Below are 22,021 nucleotides of genomic sequence, written 5' to 3' on the forward strand. Positions count from 1 at the left end.
TTGTGCTTCAGATCGATCGTATGTGGTTCGTGACCCTTTGGAAAAGTAGTTTCCCACGAAACCCCCCTACCCCTTGGAAATTACTGCCCTTTAACCCCCCCTCTCCCTCGGAATTTCCAATTGTCTTCCGTGGTGGGGGTATGGATATTTTCTGGAACCACACATTCTTAAACTAGTGAGCCTTTGACATCATTTTCTCTCGATCCAGCTCTCTCAAGAACTTAAACTTAGTAATGGCGGACTATTAAATAGGAAAATTCCAGTTAAAATAAACAGATGTCTTCTTGAAATAGAGGATTAAAACGTTGGTTGCTTAGTGTTTACTTAACATAGTGTTGAAATCCAAAGTAAAATAAGAATTGATTTTTTAGTCAAAGGGGCACTCTTTATAAAGCCTTACCTGTAAGTTACTAGACCCCAGTTTTCCATGGCCCCTGTTGAAAAAGTGCACAAGACAAGACGTCAGGGATAATGGTGAAAAAAGCCTTAGAATAAATTATACCAGTAATAAAAAATAAAACAATTAAAAAATGTAATAATACCAGCAGCAAAGTCAGGAATTGCAATAAGATCCATCTTTGGAAGTGGATAACTTATGTTAAAGTAGTCCTTATAAAATGGTAGGGTCTTCTCAGCAACCTGTGTGCAAGATTAAAGTACTTTTTAAAACATCAAGCAAAGTACATGTAATATTATTAATGCAACTATTTGTAACAGACATTCTACATTTGGTTAATTACAAAGTTCACCTTCATGGACAACAATCAAGGTTCAGCACTTCGTAAACTGTTTTAGCCATACCTCAGGAGTGATGCCTTCAGTGAGTTTAAGCAATGGCGCGACCATTATGGAACAAAGCCTTCACTTTAAATTGTTTAATTTTGTTCATGTTGTACAATATAGGCCAAGTATTTTATAACCGGATTTGTTTGAACGGTATGGAAGTAAACAAATGAGAGAAGTGATCCTTGCACTTAGCTGGACAATTTAAACAATTGTTGCATTTTTATAGACATCTGAAAAATTCAGGTGGCTCCAATGGGATTCGAAGCCACCACCTCTGCGATGCCAGTCCAATGCTCTACCAAAGATACAGAATGCAAGTTTCAAAGCTGTATGTTCATGTTGTCATTAAGACCTAATATACATGTATAGATTTAGCCAAGCCTAAAAGTGGAACTACTGGATTAGTTAGTTAACTTGGCTTGAGCCTGCGATCCAATCGAAACCCAGTACCTGGTCAGAGGTCAACTTTAAAAAGCTGACCTTGATGAGCTCTAAACTGAACATGTGATGCTGGTCAGCGGCTACCTCATTTTGACAGGTATCAATTATTGACCATAACATGGATGTCCAATATCAAAGATGTACAGTGTAAATAGGGGGATGGACGTACATACGGTTGTATGGTGACCAAAACCAAATTTTCTTTCGGTTACCCTATTTTCTTACTCATGGTGCTCCGCACACGTGCGCAGAGCTCCACTACTAGGGCACATTTATTTATGACAATGTGTCTCAAATTATTTTGTACCTGTGACTCTTAACATTACAGTAAGCTGTAGCACAAAAAAAGCATGAAACCTCAAAATCCATGAAAAATCCAATATACATGTAATTATGACTTTAAATCAACACAAGGAATCAAGTTCCTTTGTACATGTGTAAGAACAGCTACTCGACTTAAGACTTATGTTAGTTTTCTATGACGTCATTGCCGGCATTATTTAATGTTTCTTGTGCTCAATTCATGTGTACAGATCACCAAAATTAAGTTGGTACTAACCTCCAAAGCAAACTTTCCCTGAACAGCTTTCCCCTTGGGCGTGTAAACTCGAATCACAACTCCATCAGCATCCTTTCCTTCCACAAAGTCAAACTCTCCCACGACAAAAGCCAGCAGGTATGTGGACATAATGGGTGATCGAGTGTATTTCACCCGTTTGAGAGCCACATCTTCCGGCACATCCTGCTCTTCTTCCACATCCTGTACATCACACATCTTAAAATTATGGTAACTCTTTCCTTCTAAGCAGTTCCCCATTAAGGAGAAAAAGTTAATTGTCTGGCATTTCACTGTATAGGTATCCATTTCAAAAGGGAGTGAGGAATAATTAATTTCAATGTAGGAAAGATATTATCCAAGAATTTGGAAAGGATTGAAAAAGAGGAACACCAAGAAAGCAATCAAAAAGAGACGTTCCCAAGAGATTCTACTGTAAATGCTCTCAATCAGCCAATGAATAAAGATCATTTAATATTAGTGCTAGGTAGAGGATGCATTTTCTAAGTACAGCTATACATGTACAGTGCAGACCAGAAATATGCGTCCCAAAAAACGCGTGCGAAACAAGCATACGAAAATTGCGTACACGCGTCTGCGTTTGTAACACGCGTATCAAAAACGCGCATTCATCAAAGATAATTAGTATGTATGAGTTGGCCCATTGTCTTTTCGTTGTTTAACTTTTATTGTTAGTTTCAGCGCAAGACAATGGCTATGTCAACAGTGGTTTGATTTCAAATAACGCGTGCTTCCAAGTGAAATTCGAGTCAACAATGCACTCGCTTCCGCTTCACATTTAATTTCAGACATTTGAAAATTACTTTCACTTTTCGCTGCATCAACAAATGACATAATGAGGGGAATAAATATTTTCCTGTGATTAAAACGTAAAACAGGACTATTTTCAATTTGAAAGACATCGGTTTTGCCAACAGAAATCGACGGTCAGTAAAGTTAGTCGATCAACAACAAATATCGCTAAGAGCAAGACTTGGACGAACGGCGGAGTGAAATGCAGTAAAATCAACAAAATAAGGAGTATATTCATTCGCAAACAAAACTTACTTACGCAATCTGTAATACCGGTACTTTCTCGAATATTTCAAAATAATTTTTGTAATGCGTGCGTGACATTCAAAAGGCGTTTCGGCATTCTGTCCTTTTGCGAATTGAAGCTGTATTACTTCAGCAAGATTCATTGGAATGCGCTCGGAGTTGAAAAATCTCCCCTTTAAGATATCTTCTGCACCAATTTCTTTCTTTAGTTAAGCTTTACGGAGGAGAATTAACGCGGGGTTGGCTGGAAGCATACGGAGTGAAACCCTGTGTGACAAAAAACGCCGGCCCTAATGTCGTCTTCTTTTGTTTGAGAGCCTGGAACCAAATGTTTACTTGTCAGAGCCTCAGAGCAGTTATCTCATGACGACTTCTGTGGCGCCATTCTCAGTATCTGACGTTCGCGAAAAACTTGGGATGTTACAAAAACTCCTCAGTAGCGCTGTTTTCTTTTTTTCCCGAAATTCTTAAGCTCGACAAATTTTCGGCAAAGCACTTTTATTGCAAAGAATTGGCGGAAAGGTCAGAAGCTACGTCTACGTAATTATTTTCTCCGTTGTCTGGCATTTTCTATGACAACGATCCAAACTGCAGTTTCGGCAACAGAAAGGTCAAAATAACTTAACTATCAGTGGTCAGCTGCAGGATGACAACAGAGTTTTATTATTTTTCATTCAGTGAATGTCGAAAGAATTTACAACTTTGTAGGTTCGTTTCGAAAACTCACAATGATCAGTTGACACCGCTCTTCAATTCAAATGTTCTGGTAAGTTGATCACAGAAATTAAATATTCATTTTATCGTCTGTCTATTGTTTCGTGGAACAATGAACATCACATCTACGATAAGAGTTTGCATAACAAAAGAGAAAACGCGCATCAAATGCGCGTTTGGAAACGCGCATTTAAAAACGCGTGTGCGCAAAAAACGCGCGTGCAATTTGCGTCTGCGTAGGACGCATATTTCTGGTCTGCACTGTATGTCCTAGATGTACAAATGTAATGTCCAAATGTAGAGCAAGGAGTTGACTGCTAGGAAATGATGTCAAAGGTAATGATCAAGATGATGAAAAATTTTGATTTTTGAAACCCAAGGTCACATCTTCGAAGGACTTCAACCCTGACTTCAATTTCTGACAGTAAACATACCATGTTTGACAATGCAACTCTATCTTTTGGCACAATCAAAGTGACATCGAAAGTAGCTTTTAGGGCAGGTTCATCCCAGCAAGGAAATGCTCGTCTTGCATCTGTTGGCTGTAACACAAACAAATAAAGTCAAACCAGAATCAAGCATCTAGCATCAGCATCATGTGTATGGTACATTATGTAGTTACTACGTATATACGTAGCTAAGCACTTACTTCAAACTGGGTGACTGCACAATACTTGTCCTGTCCTTCAGGGCTTGTGTATTTACTTCTGTAAAATCCTTTCATCTTGTCATTCAACTCACCAGTGTAGTCTAAGTACAACTGACATTTCCCCACAGGGAGTGGAGTAGGGAAGCTGATTGTGACAGTCTCTTCTTCTTTGTTGTAGCTTATGTCAGATGAATTGACAGCTAGAAAAAAAGATGAAGAAAGTTATTTTTTTGGCTCACGTTGAAGTTCAGCGTAATTCGAATTATTGATAAACACATTTTCTTTTACTGTCAGTAATACCAGTAGTTTTAATTGGCAGCACTGTAGTATGATGTACATGTATACTAGCCCTTGTCATTAATTAAAACCTACACTGTAAACGGTTCCATGTTTTTCACTGGTTTTCTCTTCATGTACATGTACATGTATGTACATGAATGGTCCCTGTGCTCTTATATATAGCATAAAGCAGTTGCCTATAGGCCACCAAAACAACCATGTGACCTGAAGACCCGCCACACACTGGACCCCATGCTCCCAGCTGTGTGTGAGAAAAACATTTCTGCTTTATTCGTTCCTCAGCCAGCAGAAAAACTTACTTATTGACTTATTTGATAACACAAAATAATTTGGTTTTTCACTCCCCACCCAGTCACTCACTAGTACTTTTCTCTTTCAATACTTGGCTCAAAGTCTGAGTCAAGGAGTCTAACATAATTATTTAATTTCACAATTAAATATTATTTTCCTCCCTTTTCATTACGGCCAAAAGCTCACCATGTGTCCTGCAAATAACTGCCTACATGTATAAATACAATGTACATGTAAGTGTTTTGCTGCAAATAATATTCTGCTCATGCGTAATTGAAACCATGCTCTTACGGTGTGAAAATGGCAGTTTGCTTTCCTGAGCTTCCAGAAAGTGATTAAATTGTTGGGAATTGCGATAAAACAATGTTGTTGAACTCATTTATCGCAAAATATAGTATAATTATTGTTAAATATTGCTGCCGCAGTGAGTGAGCCTGAAGTGAACAAACAAGGCAGCTCTCTTATCGGGAGATGAACACATATTCTTTCAAAATGCAAGGGATTGCAGTCAAAGGTGCAAGGAATTGTGGTTATATGCGAATGGAAGAATTAGGACACGCAATATGATCATAAGAGCCTCCTCTGTTTTTCATTTCACTTTGTATCCTCAAACTACAGATACAAACAAAAAAATAAATTCAAAATTGTTCATTACGGAAAAAGGCCAAGAACTTGGAATGTTGTAGGAAAAAATCTTTTAACCACCACGCCAATTCTCAGGTCTGTGTGGTACATCGTTTCTGAGTTATTTGTTGAAGCGTTTCACACAACTTTATTGGTCACCATGTGGTCCACCAATATGGTGGCCTGTAATCAATGGAAAACATCTGGAGTTCACTTTGTAATGAAATCGCTTATGTGACTGCAGCCTGTACAGTCAGCGGAAAACTGTATAGGTAGCCGCGCCTTTGTATTGTAGCTTCTCACCATTTTTGGAAAGTTCTCGGTATGCTTGAGCTTCTTTATGTAGAGCCAGGCACAGCTCACTTTTTTGTATAATTACAATGTATGAACACATCTCCTAGCCTTGAAAGGCTCAAACTGCTGAGATTCATATAGGCCGGGATAGACATTTTTTTCCCACCAAGTAAATATACATGGTGACAATTCGGAAATTCAAAATGCTGTGTTTTTTAAACAAAAGACTTCATGGAACTGGAAACTTGAAAAGAGATTTATTTCTAGGTCATCTTCAACCTCGTTTAGATATAAATTCAGAAGAACTTGTAATTTTATAATGTGATGGCGTCACTGTGAAAACCATCTATTGTTTTGTTTCTTCTCTCGAGTGGGGTGCAGAAGTAGGTCCAGTTTTGCACCATCCCTGCTCAAGACCTATTGAAATCTCCCTTCAATTCCACACACGAAATGTCGTAAAATTACTGCAAGCATACTTTTAGTTGAACATCTCCCTTTCCCTCGGCAGCATTTGTACCATTATAATTTAATTATCATTTCAGGTAAACCAGTTTAAATTTGATTTATTTACTGTAAGCTTTCAAAAAACTAAATGCCCAAGGTAGCTATACATTTGATGTTCCCTAGACTTATTTTACTTGATTTACATGTATTGAGCAGGATGTCTGTATCACATACACGACCAGAGCCCTCTCCCCCACCATGCCAGAAATGGATCGTGATACAAGATTTTTACTTACCTGAACCGCTGGCAGAGAAGTTTGCAAACTTGATGTCAATATCCAAACAGTTCATTTTCACTTTATCAGTCGCTTGCCCAACCTGGAAACAATGTTGTCAAACAACTTCATTTTCCTCATAATCTAAATTTTCAACAATATTACGTCATTGATCATTGTCACCATGGCTGTCAACCTTATCATAATCAATACCATCGTCACCACAACCATCAATGGCACCATCACCATCATTATTTAATCAACCAATTCATTTGACACCTGAACCGCCCTCCGCTGACGAGTAAAATTGGCTGCCGTTAGACATAGTAAAATCTATTACAAATAAGTCTCACTCCCAGGGGTTAATGGTTAAAGAGGTTGTTAATCCATTGACTCCTTAACAGCTCTACATTAATGAGTAAAGTTGTCTGGCATTAGACAGAGTAAAATCTATAAGTATCAGTACCAGGGGTCAATGGATTAACATCATCATCATCATCATCAACATCATTATCATCATCATCATCATCATCACCAGATGCGATTTTGGTTGATTTGAACAGAAAATGGTTAAGTAGGAAATTGGATCTATTTCCCATGCAAGAGCTGACAATTGAAACATGGGATTTACACAAAAATGGGTGCTGTGAAAAGGTGTCACTATATTGGTACCCTGTTGAAGACCTTCAATATATATAACGTTTACAGGTCTTTAAAATGCATACCTCTTCCGGGTTAAAACGGAAAAGTTCATCTCGTCTTCAAAGGCTACAAAATTTTCTAACACTTGTTTAATTTTTTTTTTCAATTGAAAAGTACACGCACCTCTACATCAATGACTTCTTTCCCAGTAAAAGTGAATTCCGTTAGATTTGGCTGCAAAGTAAGATTGTAGTTCTTTGGAAGTACACTGGTTGGAAGTCGCTCAAAAGGTTTCTTTGTCGCAGACATGGTTCTAGCGGTTTGCAAACAGTTGCTTGACACCACCAAAAGAGACCTCTTATAAGAATGAAACGGCTCTGTGGTTGTTTTCGTGAAGAAGATTAAACGAAGAAAGGGAAAACGAAACAACCTCGCAGACATGCATGCAGCCACGTGCTGGGCGACTCTGGTTCATGAAAATTACACGAAGTGTTTACGAAAGCCCGAGACTTTGCCGGAGACTAAACCCTATTAAAACCTAAAGCGTGCTGGCTGAGAGTTCTTTCAGAAACATTCGAGCTGATGATTGGTAAGCTATTTCAGTTTATTTTAGTGAAGGGTTTGCGAAAACGTTTCTGTTAACATATGACCAGTGGGCATCGTTTTCAATGCGAGATGAAATTGGATGACTGCTGCTGTGTATCTGCTCTACTCGATGTTTTGTTATTCTTTCGATCCTCTGCTTTTATACAATCAAGCAATGCGCCTTTATGTTGCAGATCCACGTGTAATCTAAGTACTAGTGTTACACGTGATTATAAAAACTTTTATTTAAACACGGTATCCCATTCAAAACAAGTTGCTCTTCCAGGCGGCCAACGTTTTAATTAACGTAATTAAAACCAGTATAATTTTGTATCCATCAACAGGTACATAATATTATCCTACGACTAATGCATAACTACAAATTATTATTTAGAGGAAAAAGATCTTGAAAGAATATACTAACTTAATTTAAAATACTACTACTACTACTACTACTACTACTACTACTACTACTACTACTGCTACTGCTACTGCTACTGCTACTGCTACTGCTACTGCTACTGCTACTGCTACTGCTACTGCTACTGCTACTGCTACTGCTACTGCTACTGCTACTGCTACTGCTACTGCTACTGCTACTGCTACTGCTACTGCTACTGCTACTGCTACTGCTACTGCTACTGCTGCAAAATGTCACTGCCACTGCTAGATGGACGTATGGCTGCTGCTGCTGCAACTAATAATGATCAAGTTATTATGATTGTGATTGGATACTGTTGGGCTCAGTGAATAAAGATTAATTTTGAAGCAAAGGATTGGAAAAGAGGCATTGTATATGGATTGGAAAATGACTGGCTAGTCGCTTCTACATGTAGTAACTATCGTGATTCTCAAGAAGGTGTTGAAATCATGTTGTTCAAAAATGTGCCACTGAAGTCTGCTGGCTGTGGATAGCTAACAATCATATTTCAATGTATGTGTACACTATGATGACAAAGATGATAATAATATCAACTTTACCATAACATTGCTCCACTTTAGATTTGTTCATAGCCCACAGGTTGTGAAGTGACCTTTGACAAGACATGGTAGATGAAACATTTGCATGAAGTAGCCAACACCTTTTCGTCAGCTGTCAGTACTCATTGAAACCACTGCAAATCTTATTCTTTTATTGCAGAGAGGATGGAAGATGATATGGATGAAATTGAGGAAGATGAGGAGATGAAAGAAGATGAGGATGACCATGACGAGGATGAGGAAGAAGAGGAGGAAACCAAAAAAATACCAGCTGGGACGAAACCAAAAGGACGAAGAAAGCCGCGTTCAGTGTTAACAGGTCGTGGTGTTACCTTGGGTATGCTGCTAGAAGATGGGGTGATGGAGCCTGGAGAAAAGTGCCTCTCTATTGATTACTTGGTGAGATAAATTTGCTGTACCCACATGTGCCATCATATAGACCAAATAATAGCGGCGTCCTTTACATTTTTTTTGTGTGTACAGTTTGTTAATTAGAGGCTACTGCCCTCATTTTGAAACAAATATTCTTTTTATTTGCTCCTCAAAGTGAGGCTAGAAAGGCTTATTAGCTTTAAAACAGAACAATGTTTTATGTGGCTGCCATTATGAAAGAGGTCTACAGTATATATATACAATGTACAGTACTTTACAAAAGTAATATGAGCAAATTTCATGGGTTTTCACGGTAAATTGTTTTAACCCAATGACTCATTCGCGTGCGCTGTTTTGTTGGGCACGATAACTTGGGAAATTTTCGAGGTTTTGCATTGGAAAGCGAGCGTTAAAAATAAACCATATGCGCAGTAAATGTACACAAGATACTGAGTTCTAGAATTAAGTTCACCTTGAAGAAGAAACAGTGAACTTCCAGATGATGTAAAAATATTGCTAAAAAGTGATTCAAAACACGTCCTAAGGCTCAACTGAAAATGTAAAGGTAGAATTTTTCGAAGCAGCGCGCGTTAAGCAATCAAGAAAGTTTTTGATCGCTAACTGAACAAAGCGCTTGAAAAATATTTATTATAACTCAAAATATGCCTTATGCAATTTACAGTTAAGTCTAACCACTCAATGGATAAAAATTGTTTGAAATTTATTCCAATCGCTTCGTTTTCTTGCAGGTATAAGTGCAAAAAAAAAGGGAAAAAACGCCACTGCCGAACAAAATTTCACCACGTGTTTTCTGCTTGTCAAAATACACAAAACCGCAAGATTAATTTAGTTAATTGATCACTATCATGTTTCATGAGAGAGCAAACAAGGTCAAATTGTGTACAAAAATGCTCTTTCGAAAACTTTGACTGAAAGATAACTTACACAACACAAGAAAAACAACAGAGAAATTCGCTGGAAGTTTTCTCGCATTTGCAGAATATAAACGCACGATCGGATTGATTTATTTGTTGAGGATACCGATCTTCCGAGGTATACCGAAGGCGAAAATTCCTTCGATTACAAATTTGTTTTAGGAAAAAAAAAACTTGTTATTTGCAAAAAATCCATCGGTTGATCAATATAAAGCTAAATTCGGGAGCTAATCAATGCCCATTATGACGTTAATTGCTACGAAGGCCTTTAATTCTGCGCGGCTTACTCCATGAAAAAAGGGCAATGCGCTCGGGGATTTTAAGAGTTTTTGACAGGCATACCAACTCGTTTCGTTTACCATTAATTCCCATGGATCATCTCCTATGAAAACTAAGAAAAATATTTAATTCATTAAGATTATCTAAAACGAAATAAAGAGCAGTAGCTGCCACGAAATCTGGAATTTGAATATTATCGACCTGATCATTCCAGCGAGCTTCATGTTTATCATCGGTCGCTTGGTTTTCACCGTCTTCTTCGTCACTTTTAAAGTCATCTAAATCAAAATTGTTGTCTCTAGTATCCCCTCCTCTTACAGGAAAACCATAAAAGATCCCTTAGATCCCTAGATCCTCCGAATCCGAAAAAAAAAGCATGAATATCCCCATCGTTCGGTGCGCTATCTGGCGCATCGGCTGTTGTTTTCGCGTAATTCGATCGCGCGATCGAAAGGGCAAAAAGCCAGCCCTTGTGAGGTCTCTTATCAGCTGTCAAAATATGCTCACAACACGGCAAATGATTGGTCAATTATCCTACTAAATCTCCATAACAACAGAAAATTTAGATTTCCTAAGGGAGACTGGGTAGAGGCCTAAGATCAACTCCGATCAAGACGCCATTTTGTACGGCCGGTTGAGGCCGGTTTAGGTATTTCAGGGGTCATCGCGCGCGGCCGGTTGAGGCCGGTTTAGGTGTCAATGGGTTGTAATGATAATAAGGAATTATTGATTTTATGCGCCTCAGGGACAAAAGTTTTCGGCTGATCTTCTACAAGATGGCAGGATTAGATGGTCTGAAGCTAACCAAGTCTTCAATTCACCATCTGCTTGGGCAATTTATTGCAAAAAGCTCGTCAATCCTTCCAAGAAATCAGGCTGTGGATGGGCATCGGTGAGTTGGAAGTTTGCATAGTGACCTCAGATACCTGTATGTTGTGGTTCAGTTTTTTCCCTGGTTCAAAATTGTTTTAAATTAGTTCAATTTTGATTTTCCTTTTGTTCCTTTTGATCATGATAATGAATATTAGAAAAAGAAAATTCAAAATTCATCTGGTTTGAAAAAATTTTAAACCAAGAGAAAATTAATTTTGTGATCACAACATTTTACATTATAGTAACTTTCCTGTAATGACAAGCAAGACATGTGGATTATTATTTGAATTTATTGTTCAGCAAACAGTCAGTTATTATTTATTATTAGACTTAACACACTCTCTTCCAATAATAATAATTAATAATATTCATTACCCATCCTGAGCAAAAATCTCTGATGATTTGTAGGAAGCAATATTGCTCCACAAAGCTCTTCCAGCTCATGGAAAGAACGCCATATTTACGGCAAATAAGAATGGCAAGTGAGCCCTGCATGTAAGCCGTTTAGCAAGCCTGCAGGTCACATTCATGTACATGTCTGCTGAAAATTAAGTGAGATTCCAGTGTTGGCTTCATTAAAAAAACGTTTATCCCTAAAGCAGCCCTATAGATCGTTTTCACGTGACGTCATCATTTTCTAAAATCTAAAACTAAAGAGCCACGAAAGTTTTTATCCTCATCAGGCATAAGAGGTGGTAAATTTGTATCCATTTGCAATTTTAAAGCTCAATAGCGTGCTTCGTTTGGAAACCAGAGCATTTTGAATTTCTGAGTTATAGCGGTGCATGACACGAGGCGATGATCGAGTTTATTGAGAAATATATATTTATCTCATAGTTTTGAGCCTTTTTAGAATTTAAAGCATTAGGAAAAGTGCTTAGGTAAATAGCTGTCTGTTCAGTACAGATGATCACTCGCCTAGATAGCCAAAGTAAGTAATAACAGATGTTGACACTATTTTCCGGCTGCCATATTGGTGCACCACAGATGTGCACCAACATGGCGTTTTCATACTGGGCTCTGTAAATTTCTGCGAAACATTTCGACGAATATCTGAAGATTGGGGAAACGCACAGGCCTAAAAATTGGAGAAGTGTCTTCTTCATTTATCTTCTACAACATCACGAATTCTTGACTTTTTCCACTGGATGGTTTTCGATTTATTTTTTTATTGCGTGACAGTGAAAACGATCTATTGACGAGTAAAATTGTCTGGTGTTAGACAGACTAAAATCTACAATTGTCACTCTTAGAAGGAGAAGGATTAAAGGGGACATCTTTGAGTCTTTGAGTAAACCTACAGTAGATGTTGTTAAGTTAATGCTTAGGTGTGCAATAAAAGACAATAGACGCCACTTGGCATAAACGAGGGGCAGGGAATGTTACAATATGCTCGGAAGTAAAATACGCAAGAACCAGAGAGCAAAACGGGGAGGGAGGCATTAAAATGCTGAACAGAAACAATAGAACAAGTTGAGCTTTGGAAATTTCAAAACGCGAGGGCTCATATGGCGGGAAGAATGATGAGAGAGCCAAATAAGGTAGTCACATGATGGGAAGTCACGCTCTTCTCCCAGGCTCTGCCCAGTATTTGCTTACCAGCATTAACATCCATTTTAATCTAAAATAGCATTTTAACCTCATTTAATGCAAACATCACTGCTTTTGACTAGAAAAATTGTCCACCAGTCATGAGGAAAAGGGTTAGTAGTTGTAGTAATGATATTGATATTAATAACAATGATAATAGTGGAGCTCCATGTGTAAGAAAATATAATGGTAACCCATCTGTGCAAGAAAATTTGGATTGGTCACTGTACATGTACAACCATATGTATGTCCACCCTTCCATGTATGCCAATCACTGTGACCAGTATCACATGACCATATCGCGGGCTCAAGTTTAGAGCTCATTAAGGTCAGCTGTTGACCGCTGACCGCTGACTGCTGACTAGGTACTGGGTTTCAGTTGGATCACAGGCTACTGAGCCAGGTTAACTTATTTTAAGAATAAAATTAATTAATAAGTAAACACAGGAGCTGCTCCTCCTTTAGGCTTGGCTAAAAGCTATAAATTTTATTAATTACAGTATAATTATTGTTTGAGTTTACTTTAAGTAATGATCCGTGTAAGGTGGATAGCAATTTCCTTTGTTATGCGGCAACGGGGCTTTCCCCACATAGGAATGTTATCATTTTTACACAGAGAATACATAAACCTACAGGAAGGCAGTTAACGCAATAAAATTCATTTACAGCCCACTTTGAAAGGGTGTTTTTTTGTGTTAAAAGATTTTGACCAATCACAAGAGTTGAAAACAAAAGCCAAGAAACGTTTACAATTTTACATGTTCCCCACATACAATTAATTTCTGTGGAATTCATTTAAACTGAGACCAGATGAAAGATGGAAGATGGTTGGAAAGTAAGGATGAATAGAGTACTGCTTATGAAGTTTTGTTAACCGTTTGCTGTTTAAGCCAATCAGAAGTAAGTACAGACAATAGAAAAGTTATCACCTTTTTGCATACCAATTGAATTCCAACATGTTCGTTGCCTTTGTTGCTATCGTTCTTATCTGGACCGTTTCTTAAATCTAACATTTAGGTTGTATTACAGAAAATTATGCATGCTTAAGCCCATTATAAATAATTGGCAATAATAATGCACTTTGCAGGTAAAATACAAAGGTAAAAAACTGGATCAATTTAAAACAACCTGGTTCAGGAAACAAAATCCACCTGTAAGTATGAGTCATTTTTGTATAAGATGTTTTCACTTTAGTTATGATATAACTACATCATGCTGTCCTTCAAAAATAATGTACATGTATTGCCGATAGGAAAGTCAATATAAAGTGCAAAAGACTGCACCAAGTCAAATGACGATCGACAATAATGAGATGCAGGATTGCAGAAAAATAATTCAGTTTTTTAAGGATCGAGGCTTGACACAATGTGCTCTTTTGTTTTTGAATGAGGTGCAAATGAGATGCAAGGTGGTTTTCTGCAATGCCACACCTTAGTGAACTGGGAGCCAAGCCAAGCCAACTACATATCCTGAGCTTTATAAACAACCAAAGTGTAATAAATACATCATAACAAGACTTGTTGAAAATCAAGAACATCATCCACATGCACTGAATGGCATATATCTAAACATTCCAAAAAAGTGATGAAGATGCACTACCCTGCAAGCAGTTGGTTTCTACATGTACTACACTTCCCGAGAGAGAAACCACTGCGAGCAACCGCTAGTTTCTGTGAGTGTCGCCGTCCAGTACCGAGGACGAATAAATTAAATTTGAACCGGTAAAACAAGTTAGCACTTGTGTGTGCGTTCAGCTACATAACTGCTGTATTTGGGTGAGCCTGCTGTGTAGTGATTTCCTGTGAAATGAGACAAAGTAATGTCAAATGCATCACGTGGGGTGTGACGTATTTCGCATATGCACGATGGAAAATCAAACAGTTGCTCGCAGTGGTTTCTCTCTCAGGAAGCGTAGGAGAAACAACTGCTGCAAGACTCCTGAAGGGTGGGAAGGTGGGAGAAGAAGGTCAGGCAAAGGTGGATGGAAAGAAGACTGAGTTACCAACAAACCATGTGACCTGAAGACCCCCACATACTGGACTCCATTCTCCCAGCTGTGCTTGTGAAAAACATTTTCCACTGTATTTGTTCCTCGGCCAACAGAAAAGCCCATTTACAAAATATCTCTTTGGCTTTAACTGAGTCAGACTGTTTGTTTTTAAAAAGGGAAGATTTAAGTTTCTCTTGTTTGGAATCTACAGTTAGAACAGTTTACATGAGTCATTTTCAGAGCTAGTGACCAGATGACATTGTTGAGATAGCAATTAAACTCAATGTACAGTAAACACTGCAATCCACTATAGAGTGTTGTCAGGTGATGTCATGGTGGCCATGTTTGTGTTCCTAAAAGATGGAATGGCAGCCATGATGGTGTTCCTAACCATGCAATCCCCTGGGAATTGAGTTCTATCATCATGCAAACGTTTTCTTTTGTTTTTGGTGGAAAAACAAGGTAATGTTACTGATCACATGAGTGAAAACACACTATAATATACTGGTCAATTTCATGCATAATAATAATTTTTTGTTGTTACTTTTAAACAAAATATAATGCGGTATGTTTATAGGTATCTTCCAGCCAAGAAACTCCACCAGCATCCAAAAGAGAGGCCAATATATCCCCTTCCGTATCACAGCCAATGCCCCTCTCGTTACACAAATCCCCGCCAAGGAAGACATCTTCCAGCCATGGAGACACACAAGATGTTTCGTTGACATCACCATCGTCGTCAGCATTTTCAAGCAGTTTTCACTCACCTCCTCCTTCAATGTCGCAGCCAATGAGGTCTCCAAACAGCACAGGACAAAAGATTTCTGGGTCAAATACAACAGGCAGCAGTAGTTCTTTGCCAGCAGAAGTCAAACGGCCAGTTAAAGTTCCACATTCATCTGGTCGAGGGTAAGAAACTCTTTTCTCCTCTTAGACAAGTCTAATGAGTCATTGACAAGATTCTATTCATACAGCTTTAGACATGAAAAACATGTTGATTCACGAGTGTTCAATTTTCTTTGTTTCTTAAAAATGTTGCAGCTGTTGTCACATCAAAATTACATGACTTGCTCATGTACATAATGATTATTAATTTATTAACCCATTGACTCCTGAAGTGCCCTCCATTGACGAGTAAAATCTATTTAACAAATAGATTCCATGTTGCCGTGCGTCTGTTCAGTAATAGAGCACAGATGACGTCAAAATGTGGTAAGAACAAAAAAGTGGCACACGAGGCGATAGCCGAGTGTGTCACTGATGTTCTTACCACATTTTGACGTCTTCTGTGATCTATTACTGAACAGACCCATGGCAACATGGAATCTATTTGTTTTATATAATAAAGAATTAGACTTAAGTCGCATAAAAGCTGATGGTGATGTCAATCGTGCGTCTGTCCTCTAATAGATCATATATAGGCATGAACCAATCAAAATCCGTGAATAACTTGGGTTATTATATAATTAAGTCTTGCTCCTATATTTGTCAATGGGTTAATGATATTATTAAATACTCCAGATGGTGTTAGGAGTACACTCTTATAGTCAACCTTTACACAACTTGAAAGTGAGTGACTTTACTGTATACATCGTACTAAATGTATTATTTTACACTGTATATGAATTGCCCCAGAACAGGTGTGGAACTTACGATCTGCTTCTTATAACAAGTTTAGTTGCTTTCCTTGGGGTTTAAAGAAGATTGGAATCTAGACTCTTAATTTTAACTGTACATTGCTCATTAAGGTTTGGTGTTTAACACTGAAAACTGCATGACAATTGAGTATGGTAATTTTTTAGAACTTGTCAGACTACAATTTCCCATTAATTTTAGACTCTCCTTACATATTCACCTCTTCTATGTTAAAATCTCAAAGAAGGATTTTTTAATTTTATCTCAGAGTAAAAAATTCACAATTAAAGGTTGCAAATAAGAGTGAGAAACAACCGAGTCAATTGGTGTTCTTTCATTTGACAGGCGGAAGCCTAACATTGGATACATTCACCCCCCACCACAAGCACAATTGCCACAAAAATCATCCTTGCCATTTTCTCCAACTTCTGTAACTCCTTCATCTTCCAAGTCTTCAGGGTCACTGAGAAGTCCAGTAGGTAGGAAGCTTATGCAACTTTTCTTTAAATTCTGCAACGACTTAACCTTTTCCTTCTTAGGGGTTCCCCATTTGATGAGTGATTAAATAAAATAAAATCATTTAGTGTCATTCTTAGAAGGGAAAGGGCTTTAAAGGGTACGGGGACAGTTTTTGAGTGGACAAAATTAATCACTCACGTCCAAACCGGCCTAAACCGGCCAGACTTTGTTTTTTACTCTGTCTAACGCCAGACGATTTTACTCGTCAATGGGAAACCCCTGGGAGGCAAATTATGGGTTAATCACTCACTGAAAAACTATGTCCCCATTAAAATATAAAATTAAAATATGACATGGGCAGCCGGTTCAAGAAGAGTAATAAATTATAAATAGACTCTTGTCATTAGGGAGTTTAAGAAGCGATGATGGCTACAGCAATGACGATGCCAAAAAGCAGTAATGTTATTGATTAAAAGAACCAATTGAAAATAATCGTTCTGCACGTGTGGCATGCATTTTTGAACAATAATTTATCTCTCCTGTACTTGTCAAAACTAGTACTTGAAATGACCACGACAGCATGGGCAAACTACAGTGAATCTTTCAGTCTTGCTCTTTACTTCAAATCCTTCCGTACCAGCCGAGTTTTAGGACACTTTCCCCATATTGTATAATATAAACAAGATGGAACAAGAAGATCTTTTAGATCTTATAACCGCCCGTCAACTTCCCTGAGTAATTGTGTACCTAGTCCAGACAGCTGCTATAATTTTCATTGGTCCCTATGACCTGTAGCTTCTTTTGTTATCACGGCTAGGTGAAGTATTGCTGTTGTATCATCTACAGTATTGCTTTCTCAAATCACAGGCCTCGTCTGGAAAGGTACATTGTATAGCCAGGGTCTCCCACTTCTGAGCCAACGATTTTCGTTGGCTGTCGGTACTTAACAAACTGGTCCCCATTGGGGAGTTAAGAGCATCTGGTGTTAGACGAAGTGAGATCTATAAGTGTCACTCTTAGGAGGGAGATGGTAGGGGTGGTGAATGGTATCTCCGAAATCTTGGCACTCGCAAACTTTTCATCCAATCTCAAAATCTCGACAGCCTTTGCGAAGAGTCTCGTAGTCCCGTTTACGTTGCATTTATTTCGGTGTGAAGTATTGCATGTTTTGGTATTGGTTATAGGTCTCAGATTCGCAAACAAGGGTCTCGGCGAGTCTCGGATTTTACCATTCATCACCCCTAATGGTTAAAGAGGACAGAGTTTTTGAATGGACATAGATGTTGTCAACCCCTTCACCACTAAATTGACCCACATTGACTGGTAAAATCATCTGGCATTACACTGTAAAGCACAATCTGTACTACTGTAAGTGTCACTCTTACAACATAGAAGTTTGGGATATGTGAAAGTCCAATAAAAGTTTATTTAAAACATTTCAATCAATTTTGAATAATAATAATAATAATTATAATAATTAATAATAATAATACTTTATTTAACCACATAAAACTCCTACGAGCCGGAGGCTCATTGTAATGTGTACATGAACTAAAAATACAAAAGAAAATTCCTAAACTATTAACAAGATAAAATTTATCAATATATTATTTATAATTATTATAATATAGCTTGTGTTTGTAGCCGATATAACGCATGCTCTGATTGGCTAATTGTGACTGAATTGTAGGGCAATACTCTCCCGTAATGCCCACGGGCCGATTACGGGCTTGCAAAAACAAAGGAAAATGTATAAATTTAATAAGCCATATAATAAACTACATGTACTTACTAACCGAGCTAGCTCGAGCGGTACTGGGGAATATTGGCCCTCGGTCGTTTTTGTACGGACCTCGGGCCAATATTCCCCAGTACGGCCCTCGCGCTCGGTAAGTAAGAAGTTAATATTATATATAAATATAATACTATATAAATATGCTAAAAATATTTAATGTAAAAGCTGCAAAAATCTATTGGCTCATATTGGCCCGTAGGGCGCACTTGAAAGGTCAGGGAGGTCTTTTGCCTCCCTCACCTTGACTGTGATGCCATTCCATAATCTAGCACAAATATATAAAAATGATTTAGGTATGCAAGCACTCTAAATTAAAAGGTGGGAACTTAATCGAGAGCCACCACCACGTAGATCATAGTTGACATTCAAAACGTTGAATCGTTCACTAACTTAAAGATAACTAGGGGCCTGCCCATTCATACATTTATACAAAAGCACTAGGGCTTCGACAGCGTCTTCTTGCCTGTAATGTTTGTAAATGTCCTATATTTAAAAGATACATGTAGCTATATTCCATTGCTATTGACAAGCCTAAAATAGTTCTTAGTATAAAATAATTTGTATCTTCTAGCTTGTTATTCAGCCCATCAGAGATTCCTAGCAATAAAGGGCTACAGTACTCTAAATGTGGCAATATGTACGCCTTATATAACCTTATCATTATAGTAGTCTGAGGGATGAACTTGCGTACCTTGCGCAAAGCACCGCAATCCCACAATCCTTTCTCAACTGCTCTGATTTGTGTTGCTTGAAGGACAGCTTGCTATCAATGATTACTCACAGGATCTTTAGACTATCTGTTGTTTCATCGATCTTTGGTATTATCTAGATGAAAGCTATAACGATACAATGAAGGACCAACGGCCATAGCCTGGGTCTTACTAACATTTACACGTAAATAATTCTGTTGAAACCAATTCGATACAATCTGCAAGTCAGCATTAATTAAGTATTCAAGGACTAGAGGAGATGCATCAGAAGGGTATGCAGTCGTGTCAACTGCATATGGTCTAAGAGAAGTGTCTTTTACAAAGTAATTAAGATCGTTCATATAAACATTAAATCATAGCGGATCAAGCAGAGACCCCTTGTGGGGGTCCTGTGTTGACTGATCTCCACTGGGAATACACATTGTCAAGCTAATTGACTCTCTGCTTCCTTCCACGGAGATAAGAACTCATCAGGGAAATGGCCCCGTCAGATAGCCCATAAGCTTTCAACTTGGCAAGCAACAGCGAGTGGCAAACAGAGTCAAAGGCCTTGCTCAAGTCTACAGCCACAGCGGCCATGCCCTCTCTATTATTAAGACTTAATCTCCAATCTTCTACCATTTTCAGTAGTGCTGTACAGCAAGAATGCAAACTGGACCGTATAACTGATCAAACATGACTCTCTTGTACACCTTAGACAGTGCAGTTAAAACTGATACAGGACGATAATTCACTTTATTTGTCTCATCAGATTTCTCATAATTTGGAGAGACATCACTACACTTCCACACCATCATAACTAATGATGATGATTTACGTGACAATCATTTAATGTTCGTTTAAGTTTCCCCGCAAATTAATGTTTCAGAAATATCCAGGCCATTGTCATCTCCACCAGCCTCTGGAGGAAGAAAGCGACCAGCTGTTAGGTCCCGACAGTCAATCAAGTACTCAATGTTGACAGCTGACAGGTGAAAAACAAAATTATCATTATGATAATTAATTTTGGTCAGGAATCAAAATTCTCTATCGAAGGATATACTGTAGTTATTTGTGGAAGAAAAAGGGACAATTTAGTCTGCCATATACTTAAGGATACAGCCTGCTAAATTAGCTGATCACAGCAATGTACATGTACTATCTGTAAGATACATTTAAAGAATAAATTTATTATTTTAAGACAATATTGTTCTGTGGAAAGAGCTGGTTCATTAAATCAAGTGGTATAAATTCATGGTTAGCAGCTCTAAGATACATAATGATATAACCTCATGTTGATGGTAAAAATAATTACTGCAATAATTATTTTCATAATTCTGCGGAATCTCATCTTGAAGCGCCAATGGCCAAACTGCGTTTTGGCCTCCATCAATCAAACTTCCAACAGCAAGTGAAGAGTTGTCCCGAAACCACAGATGCCGAAATCAATTATTGATGTGTGTGACATAACCTATCAATCAGCATCTTTGGTTCCCATGGTACATTCAAACTCGATATTGATGGAAAGTGATGGAGTCTGTACAAATTTTTTTACTCAAAAACCTCAAAAGATACCATAACTGCATCCGAGCTGTGAACTAAACAAAAAACTCCAATTCAGTTTTCAGAGGCAGAGTTGATCTTCTCAGCTATGTTCAGAAATTTGTCAATGATTGATGGAAGCCAAAAAGCAGTTTGGCGCTTAGCACTCGGAGGTGAGATTCCGCAGAATTATGAAAATCACAGTTACTGGTACTTACATAAGATGCAGCATAAAGACCAAACTGGTTATGAGTGCTGAGAAAATGAATAATGATGATGATGATGATGATGATGATGATGATGATGATGATGATGATGATGATGATAAATACCGTATTTACCCGTGTATAAGTCAACCTTTTATGGCCTCAAAAGAAGCTCCAAAAATCGCCCTTGACTAATTATAATACACGGGTCAAAGAGTTAGAGCCAAGTTCCAGCTAAATAATTTATTCAGTTTAATTAACATAATAATGTTGTCTTGGGCATAACAAACGCAGTGGACAAAAGACTTCAAAATTCATGTAGGCAATTCCAGTTGAAATGAAAAAAGGTTTGTCCAACTCTAAAATGTTGAAGATACTCACTAGCACAAATATGAAATAGACTCTGGAAATTTTTGTTTACCAAAGGTGGAAAGCTCAAAAAGGCATTTCTGTTTCTTCAAATAAAGCACAATCGTTCAACTGCTATTAAGTACACTGTAACCTGGCACAATACCTCATGTTTGCGTACAAGCATCGTCACTCGCGTTGCCTGAGAATGCCCTTTGGTAATGACTGTTTTTTATTCTTTATACAAACCTGGCTGATTTAAATTCTTTTGCAAACTTCATAGTGTTTGGTTTATGAGTTTTTTATTTTCTTTTTTTCATGTGAGATATTGTAAATCAAGGACCAATTAAACCTGGCACATTTCACATCGTTTTTGAAGTCATTTTTAAAGATTGACTCCTGCTTCTGTAATGTTGTGCTTATCCTCTAAAGCCCTTTATTATAAATTATACTCAACAAAATATCTTGTTTTCTGATTGGCCAATGGCGAATGCATAAATACATGTAGGTTATAGAGTGCAGTCCAGGTTATAGAGTGCAATACGGAAGCTGCTATGGAAACACTGGGGAATCGCCAAATTTGAACACCAAAGTGGAAAAAAATGGCTGACAGTCAGTTTGCTTTGTCAAACCAAAACATCGTTGAGCAACTTAAAGAAAATGCGAA

General features: G+C 37.9%; 2 protein-coding genes across 2 annotated transcripts in view; one reads left to right on the top strand and one right to left on the bottom strand.

Moving 5' to 3' along the window:
• Positions 1 to 7,538, bottom strand: part of LOC138049533 (puromycin-sensitive aminopeptidase-like) — a 31,001-nt gene extending 23,463 nt beyond the window's left edge. Inside the window, exons 1-7 of the mRNA XM_068895850.1 lie at positions 7,259 to 7,538; positions 6,455 to 6,536; positions 4,206 to 4,405; positions 3,991 to 4,098; positions 1,787 to 1,987; positions 543 to 639; positions 401 to 434 (exon numbers count right to left, since the gene is read on the bottom strand). Coding sequence (XP_068751951.1) covers positions 401 to 434; positions 543 to 639; positions 1,787 to 1,987; positions 3,991 to 4,098; positions 4,206 to 4,405; positions 6,455 to 6,536; positions 7,259 to 7,516 — 980 coding nt within the window. The 5' untranslated portion in view covers positions 7,517 to 7,538. The remainder of the gene's footprint in view (positions 1 to 400; positions 435 to 542; positions 640 to 1,786; positions 1,988 to 3,990; positions 4,099 to 4,205; positions 4,406 to 6,454; positions 6,537 to 7,258) is intronic.
• A 25-nt stretch (positions 7,539 to 7,563) lies between these two features.
• The window catches only part of LOC138049536 (MPN domain-containing protein-like), a 29,715-nt gene continuing 15,257 nt past the window's right edge, over positions 7,564 to 22,021 (top strand). The window contains exons 1-7 of the mRNA XM_068895854.1: positions 7,564 to 7,664; positions 8,802 to 9,040; positions 10,973 to 11,119; positions 13,778 to 13,843; positions 15,258 to 15,589; positions 16,661 to 16,794; positions 20,148 to 20,250. Coding sequence (XP_068751955.1) covers positions 7,658 to 7,664; positions 8,802 to 9,040; positions 10,973 to 11,119; positions 13,778 to 13,843; positions 15,258 to 15,589; positions 16,661 to 16,794; positions 20,148 to 20,250 — 1,028 coding nt within the window. The 5' untranslated portion in view covers positions 7,564 to 7,657. The remainder of the gene's footprint in view (positions 7,665 to 8,801; positions 9,041 to 10,972; positions 11,120 to 13,777; positions 13,844 to 15,257; positions 15,590 to 16,660; positions 16,795 to 20,147; positions 20,251 to 22,021) is intronic.

Source organism: Montipora capricornis, chromosome 5 (assembly GCF_036669925.1).
Source record: "Montipora capricornis isolate CH-2021 chromosome 5, ASM3666992v2, whole genome shotgun sequence".
Classification (NCBI taxonomy): domain Eukaryota; kingdom Metazoa; phylum Cnidaria; class Anthozoa; order Scleractinia; family Acroporidae; genus Montipora; species Montipora capricornis.